Below are 8,752 nucleotides of genomic sequence, written 5' to 3'. Positions count from 1 at the left end.
TTAGCAGGTGGCTGATGCTATTTTCGATACAACTGGTTTCTACAAATGACTACCCATATAAGACTTCAAGTGACTTAACCAGCAGTTTACAGGTTGTTTTACGTTACAAAAATCTGTACATATACGTGTCATTATCAAAATTGGTCCTGTTTATGGTCAGTTGAGTATTTGTAAGAAAATGACAGAAATCAAAAATATGTTTGATTACTAAATACACTCCTTTACATAAGTAAACAAGATTTAATCACCTTTCACGTAATATAATCATATTTTTTTTTTAAATTAAATAATTCCAAATACAGAAAATTGGCTGGTCAGTGGACTGTGACATCACTTTGAGGTTGCATCTTTTCCTGTTAAATGAAACGTTTTGACCAATTTCATTATTCATATGGTTCTTTTATGATCTTTTCGTTACACCTCGTGAATAACCTAGTATTGCACTCTATATAAGGCATACACATACACAATTATATGCTTGTGAAAACAACAACACTGTCAGTGGTGTAACAAATCATAAACAGCTGGGGGAAAAGTAATCCCCCTTTGAAAATTGAAAAGAAACTGAATTGTCCCTTCCCCTGTTCACCTTTTATGGAATGTAAAAGTCAATGTGACTTAAATGTGTGTTTCATGTATCCAGAAAACGATATTTTGTAAGATCATTTAAAACCATAAAACGTATCTTAAATTAGTGTTACACCAATGACAATTTATCGTCAATTTGTTTTACATTTACATCGATTCCATTGTTATGATAATTTAGTAATGGGTCTTGTGGCAATATATCATTCCAGGTTTATGAGAAAATGTATTACTTTATTTGAAGAACTACCTGCAGCCATGTCTATGTCAAATGCGGAGAAATGTGGGGTAGCGACAAGTGTCATTGGACCCGTGAAGATCCAGGGTAGAATAGTTTTCAGCAACCCAAACATGCTGTAAAAGGCGACTATACTTGTCGTAAGAGGCGACTTACGGGATCGGGTGGTCAGGCTCGCTGACTTGGTTGATGCATGTCATTGATCCCAATTGCGTGATGTCAATCACTGGATTGTTTGGTCCAGACTCGATTATTTACAGAGCGCTGCCATATAGCTGGAATATTGCTGAGTGCGACGTTAAACAACAAACCAAATCAACAAGTGTCATTGGTGCAACACAAACATAAAAAGAACCTTTTTAAAAAGGTTTTGAGACTTTAGTTTAGCATTTATGTAAAGAAATCCCATTTTCATTGCATAAAAATGACACTAAAATAACACATATGCGATTGTAATTAAGGCGATTGTGTGTAATAAGAAGTGAAAAGTGGCATATATTTCTTGATATTTGACTAACGGTTCTGGTCAATGGAGGGGCGGTCGGGTAGCCTAGTGGTTAAAGCGTTCGCTTGTCACGCAGAAGACCCGGGTTCGATTCCCGACATGGGTACAATATGTGAAGCCCATTTCTGGTGTCCCCCGCCGTGATATTGCTGGAATATTGGTAAAGGCGGCGTAAAACCATATTCACCCACTCTGGTCAATGGAGTAACATTGATATCATTGGTGTAACTCATACGAAATTACAAATTCTAATTTTCAATATTGTCCTTTTTAGACATAACTATACTGAGCATGACCTATTAAAGCATTATAATCTGAAAAATGAATTTAAACAATACGGACTACAAAACTTTGATCTTTGAAATAAAGCATCAAGCAGAAACATACATCTTCTCAAAACAAAATTTAGTTTCACAAATATATTGCTGTAGTAGACAAGACAACCAAAAACTGCTTACTTCGGTGAACCCAAGAGCATTGCTGACAAATCTAGAAACATAATCGGGGCGACCAGGGATTCGAAATAATGATCATAGGTTTCTGGCGTGCCAAAGGGACGCAACTCTGCACAGCGAATTGTTCGTATTCACCCTGATCATGTTTCTACGTTTGTCAGCACCATGCACATGCTTGTGGGTTTCGTCGACGTGGTAACGTCCGATATCTGCATCACTGTCCTCCCACATCCCACATGATATAACTTAAAATATGTCCAAAACACTCACTCAGTCCTAAAAAACATTAGCATGCTGCGTCTTTACACTGAACAATGAGTGTTTGTTTGTTTGTTGTTAACGTCGCACTCAGCAGAATCGCAGCAAAATGACGGTTTGTAAATTATCGAGACTGGAGTGAGTGAGTGGGTATGTTTTTACGCCGCTTTTAGCAATATTTCAGCAATGTCACGGCGGGGGACATTAGACATGAGCTTCGTGTGCCACTCGACCATTCGCCCGTTAGTAACTTACGACAAGCACGTGTTGCTGTAGATCAATTCTTAACCGTGTATTCACGGGTAGATCAATCCGTGAGTGAGTGAGTTGGATAAACGTCGCTTTAAACAAGAACTCCAGGTACTTCTAATATGCCGCATGTCCACGTTTACCACACTGGTGAGACAAGAAAGTAGGGGTATATCTATAAAGAAAAGAAAAGAATTATATCCATGGCTAATAATGGATTCGAACCGTTGACATGCGGGTTCTGGCGCGGCTGTGGGGCGCAACTCTACGGCGCTTTAGACAACTGAGCATCCTGGGTCTTCCTTAAGATTGAATCAATGCCAACACCAAGGGTCATAAGTGGGACGATGCTTGGGTTCGAACAAAATAAAAACCCAGCGAACCTTGACAGCGAAGAGAAACAATTCTACATTAGACTACGGGCATCTATCCGTGGTGTTGCGGATGGAGTGGCTGTCCGGAGAGCGGAAGGTCGGGGTTCGATCCCATGGCGGTATCAAACACATCACAAAAAAACCCATTAAAATATGGTACTTGTTGTTACCCTGTCTGCAGTTCGGCATTGAGGGGATAAAACAAGGACAGGTCGGTTTGGAGTCCGTAAACAGTGTCTGAGTTTGGTATCCATGTTAAACTGCAGCATGGTATGTCAGTGGGCTGGCCGGAAATGCTGGCATACGTCCGGACAAATACAAGCAACCACGCACGCACGTCGCAAGTACTCGCTACATAACTGAAATAATCTTGAACGCCAGGTTAAACTCCATTTCACGTCACCTCACATCTCTTCCGTTGATTTTTTAATATTGCATTTTCGGGGAATGATAGTACTGTTCAATTAAATACTTAGTCATTAGTATTATCAATGTCTTCACATCACATTACAATAAGGTGTGAATAGCAATGAGTATATTTACACCTCTTCCGAAAATAGTTTCAGTACAATTTCGCAGTAATTAATAATCAAAGACGTATGGCATTTCAATGTTATTTTTTAACGTCGGCAAAGTTATTCGTCAAGATCTCGTGTAACGGGTATATATTTGTATTCCTGAAATATTGATAGCGCAGTGCCAACAGACTACCAGTTAGTAGGAAAATGAAAGAACATCTGTTGCAAGGAAAATTATACATTAAACACTTCCGGAATCAATTGAAAGGTTATTTCCTGTTGACCGGTGCGCACTGACCTGTGGGAATTAATGGCGGTGTAGATGTGAAACTAGGCACTACATCGAGGAGCCAGTAGGCCCATATCTTGTTTATTTTCTGCTCTTTCTTACATCTTTTTCATCGAGAGTCAGGGGGTGAAATCATTCAACACTAATGTTCAAGTACCTTGTAATGGGTTTGCGCGGATTCTTCGTATTGGCAGCTAAAATATGGAGTTTTGTGTGTTACTGTTTCCGACGACAGGTTCGCGCAGTGAGTGTTTCTACATTTTTTCGATTTTATCCTTTAAAAACCAGTGTAAGGCCTTACTGCAGTAAGGTGTCGGAAGGTATATTGATGGGAGAACATGTCCTTGCTTCTATGCTAACACAATTCCACCAGTTGACAAATATTGTGCAACAAGCATGTGTTGACACAGTTTGAAACCGATGGCATAATTTTGAAAACTACACATGACCTCTTTTGACATACGTTTGTCGAACACTTGTTGTCTCATCTCGCCCGTGGCGGAAGAATTTGAATATGTTTTACGGTTAGGCGTCCATGTATCACTATATACTATTGTTTCTTCAGATTAGACGACAGATTTATGGTTGAACGGGAAATATAATCGTATGGCGTGATATCATTGTAAATGGTGTTGAACACAGATTTTACGCTGTGTAATCTGATAATCTTATATTATCACAAGGCTGTCATGTTATTTTATAAGAGTAACCTGCAGTATTTGACTTGGACTAGTATTGCACAAATGATGTGCTTTCTGTTTGTTTTAAGGTTAGAAATAATCAAACCCCAGATCTAATTATAACTATAATAATTATATGTAACCATTGCCGAACATACTGTATGTGAAGGGAAAAAAAACCTATATGCATTGTTGATCAGGAGAAACGCAGTGTTCAAAATGAGGAATGTTATGGGTCTGTTTCAACCTGGATGTTAAAAAAACCCAAGTTTATGTGGTTTATGATAATAAACCTCAAGCATCCCTCTAATATCCAACACATCACCAACCATGCCAACAGGAGACCTCCCCATCATCTTGTCATCCCCACTTGTGACCACTAAATAGCTGTTTTGTTTATTATGCAGACAAGTATCACAACAAAATCTCATTCAAAGCTTCAAATTCCATTATACTTCTGTTTACATAGACAGCTTTAAGTGTGATTGTAGGTCAAGTGACATTGATCACAAGCGGCGATAGTTGTAAACATCAGCTGACAACTGCTAAAGTGACATCTTTTTGGTGTCTCTCATAGGTTATGTACTTGTTTTAAAGTATGACGACATTCAAATGTTCTTTCCTGATTATTATAAAAGAGACATTTTTTGTGATGATCAGTGGGGGCATTTTGAATTGTTTTTCACATTGCAAGCATTTGCCCGAACCATCAACAGCAAATGACAGTATATTTGTTGATAAAAGTTAATTCCCATTGACAAAGCATGATAATTCTGTTTGAGTCAGTTGTTTTTAATTTAGATGAATCAACAGGAATAAATCTGGAGTTTTGACTCAGTAATCTGTGACAATGCTGCAGATATGTTTTCTTACAATCATAGTCCAAACTTGGAAAACCAGTAATAGCGTCACTATAACTGAAAGTGTTTGACAAAGGGTGTTAATGTAATCACACAGCCGGGTACAACTGCACATGTGCCGATACTCATATCTATACAGACAAGTACGATTGCAGACATATCAGTGTTGTACATGTTAAAAGGGGAAGGTGTGATAACTTCTTAACCTTGTTTGACCCATAACAACTGAATCACAGCTTGCAGTAACACAACCATTCAATGCTTTTGGGCAAGCTAAGAGTGAGCATTCCAAACTCTGGTAATATTACCTTGACTTTGTGTTCAAGTAGGACATTTGTGCAGTGATATGAGCAGATGACTCATGGTTGAAGCCATATATACGTTGTTGTGTCACTTAGCATTACCGACCTGTGAAGATCCGGGGTAGAACAGGTCTTCAGCAACCCATGCTTGTCGTAAGAGGCGACTAACAGGATCGGGTGGTCAGGCTCGCTGACTTGGTTGATGCATGTCATCGATCCCAATTGCGTGGATTAAAGCTCATTATGTCAATCACTGGATTGTCTGGTCCAGACTAGATTATTTATAGACCACCGTCATATAGCTAGAATATTGCTGAGTGCGGCGTTAAACAACAAACCAACCAACCAACTTAGCATTACCAGGTAGGAATGATTTCTGCCTGAAACCCCTGTTTCTAATTTTGCCTATGTGAGGGCGGGGGCACGGATGGCCCAGTCATCTAAGGCCCCGCGATTCGCTGTGTAGAGTTGCGTCCCTTGGGCACCCCAGAAACCTATGATTGTGGGTTAAAATCCCGGTTCGCCCCGATTATGTTTCTAGGTTTGTCAGCACCATACCCGCGCTCGTGGGTTTCACCGAAGTGGTAAACATCTGAGACCTGCATCACTTGGGGCTTTCCTCCCACATTAAGCTGACACGCCGTGATATAACTGGAATACTGTTAAAAGTGGCGTTCAACCAAACTTACTCAGTCAGTGTGTGAGGGCAACTTCTAGCTGTGGTTATTACTTTTAAACAGTTTGAGGCAGGGGTTTGACCCTAGGATTTGCTGGACATCAGTTCTGATCCAAGAGCTGTCCTTATAATGATTTTTTATCTGTCAGCAACACACATCAGTTCCCAGGTATCACCAAAGTGTTGAAGTCTGTGACATGCGGACCACATCCGTGATGTAGTGGATAGAGCGGCTGCCTAGAGGGCATATAAAATCACTTCCCATGGATAGACACCATTGGTCAAATGGTTAGATTTTGGTCGAAAGCAGCTGGTCCCTCTATATTTTACCACTCTGGGATTGACAAAATATTGGCCATGTCTATACTCTGCTTCCTGAAAATCTCTGAAATCTGCCTATTTTGACACATTTTTGCCGTTTCTCTGTAGTTAGTGTAATTAGTTCCAAACATGTGGTAGCTGAAACACTCAAAACCCAATTCTCATTCATTGTTCATACGAACACATATGGTAACATTGATAACGGCTTGTAAAGGTTTTCCTCATTTAAGGATTGACTGTGTATTTTTTCGGTTCATTTAGGTATGAATCGAAAAACCAATGTGCAAACTGTATGAATCCGCGTAGCGGATTCTTACAAAAGTTTCAAAGGGTAGTTTGGACAATGCATATGCATGAAAGTCGCTAAATGTCCTGTGCATGACGATACAGGTGAGCAGAAAGGGAATTCCCTCGGCTGTAATCTTGGGATTCCCCGACATTCCGAAGTAATAAAAGTAGTGAGCCTCGGTGGGCGTGTCTTAATTTTTTACATTCATTGGGAAATGAATGCAATAACACGTGACAAATTCAGCTAATCAGAATACAGGAATTTCAATGAACACAACGAAAATTTAATTATTCCCTAATGTAAGCATATCTGGTGGCCCGAACAGGGCTGTTATCATCCCTGTGTTGTTGTATGTGTTACAACATTGCAGACTCATTGCCACCCTGAAATCTTTGCGATATCTGTGTCACTCGCTGTTAAGCATGTTAAGCACTCAGATCAAAACCTACTTGAAAGACTCTTTACCTACTTCTCCCCAATGAGGGATTGTGGGGTGGTATTTGATTTAATAAAATTGTTCCAGAAAATACTGGAGGGAAATTAAGTTATCCTATGATTTACCCACAAATATGGCGTTGGTTGAATGAACAAGGATGACCTCGCATAAAAAGTGTTGTAAAAATAAAACTGTTCCGACTCCCCAGTAAATAGAGAACAAAAAATATGTATGAAGCAGCGACCTTAAAATTATGTACCCCCCCAAAAAACCAACAAAAAACAAACAAAACAACCAAAAAAACTAAGGAAAAAAAATGTAAGCACGACTAGTTCATGGGGTTAAACAAGTTAAAAAGCCAACATGTTAAATAGTTAAAAGATTTTGGGACCTAGATTCAGATACTATAGGACCCCATTAAAAAACTGGAAAACACACCTTTTGTACATGTTGTATGCCTAAACTATTGTTAAAAACTGGAGTCTCTTCGTGACTGGCAGCTTTTGGCAAAGAATGATAACTCTCTTTCTGTGTGATTTGCCTGCTGTAAATGATGGCCTGTGGATGGTAAATATTGGCACATGGGCTGCAGTTTCACTTTGCTGTCTTGATTATCTCATTGAAAGCAGGCTGTGATGCCTCGGCGATGTAACTTACTGCATCATGATCCTACTCTGCCAGGTTAAACTTCATCTGAAGCAGGTGATTTGTGAAGCTGTCAGTATGTCAAGGTTAATGAAGTAAACATATTGGAGGCTAACAACAAACATGCATTGGTAGGGGCTGCCGCTAGTTGTGGAATCGGTTAAGACTTCAAACTCCATTGCTGATGATTATCTTGAGAAATCATTTTCAGATTAAATACTGATGGATTATGAATGACGGAGGAACATTTGCCATTTAGAGTTTTTTGGGGGTATCTTTTATGTAAATAGATAGAACTCTTTAGATAATATTTTTTTTACTGTACGAGTAACACATGTACAAGAAACATTGCAACAATTACATGACATGAAACCATATCCCTTTTTATACATGTCATGCTCAATTTTCCATGTGATTAATTAAAATGAAATAATGAAAATGTAAAGTGATCAGTCACAGATTTCATGACAAGGTCCTTGGTTGGAAGCTATAAGTATGATAAGCAATCAGTCATCTATAAGATTAATTAATGGGAAGTAGTGGGAACAGCAACAGTTGCTGCAGATATATCTGGGAAGGAGGGCTCTCCATCACTCTCTGGATGATAGGACGGATGTAATACTGATATGATATACAACCTTTGCCAAACGCTTTGAGGCCACTTGCCCAAATTCTCAATATCATTGTCAGTTAATTTAGTGATCTTATGGTCTAATATTTCTGAGCTTATAAGACCAAACACAATTTTACAAGATTCAAGCTTTAGACTAAACTAGTTGCTAAAGTCACAGACTGGATACATCTTCATAGAAAGGCTTGTATGGATGTGCCAGACCAGATAATGTGGTTAGAACTAAACTAAATTTACAAGCCCTAGTGAATATAAAATGCCCTTGTAATGTTAAAACAATGGGGGAAATTTGAAAATTTTATACTAGTCTGCAGGAATTTATTTTTGTCTCTTGTTCATGTGTAAGGATGAGATACAATTTCATATCTTGATAATAAGGATTTAAGATGAAACATGTCACTTAAAGTAAGGATGTGAAACAATACATGTCTTTTAATGACA

The 8,752-nt window shown here is 38.9% G+C and overlaps 1 protein-coding gene across 1 annotated transcript in view; it reads left to right on the top strand.

Annotated features, from left to right (window-relative positions):
• The first annotated feature begins 3,476 nt into the window (after positions 1–3,476).
• The window catches only part of LOC124144982 (CTD nuclear envelope phosphatase 1-like), a 36,904-nt gene continuing 31,628 nt past the window's right edge, over positions 3,477–8,752 (top strand). The window contains exon 1 of the mRNA XM_046514606.2: positions 3,477–3,715. Within this exon, the coding sequence (XP_046370562.1) occupies positions 3,617–3,715 (99 nt within the window). The 5' untranslated portion in view covers positions 3,477–3,616. The remainder of the gene's footprint in view (positions 3,716–8,752) is intronic.

Source organism: Haliotis rufescens, unplaced genomic scaffold, assembly GCF_023055435.1.
Source record: "Haliotis rufescens isolate VD_foot unplaced genomic scaffold, xgHalRufe1.0.p SCAF_55, whole genome shotgun sequence".
Classification (NCBI taxonomy): domain Eukaryota; kingdom Metazoa; phylum Mollusca; class Gastropoda; order Lepetellida; family Haliotidae; genus Haliotis; species Haliotis rufescens.
The sequence above is the reverse complement of the archived record's forward strand: the minus strand, read 5'-3'. Positions and strand labels throughout refer to the sequence as shown.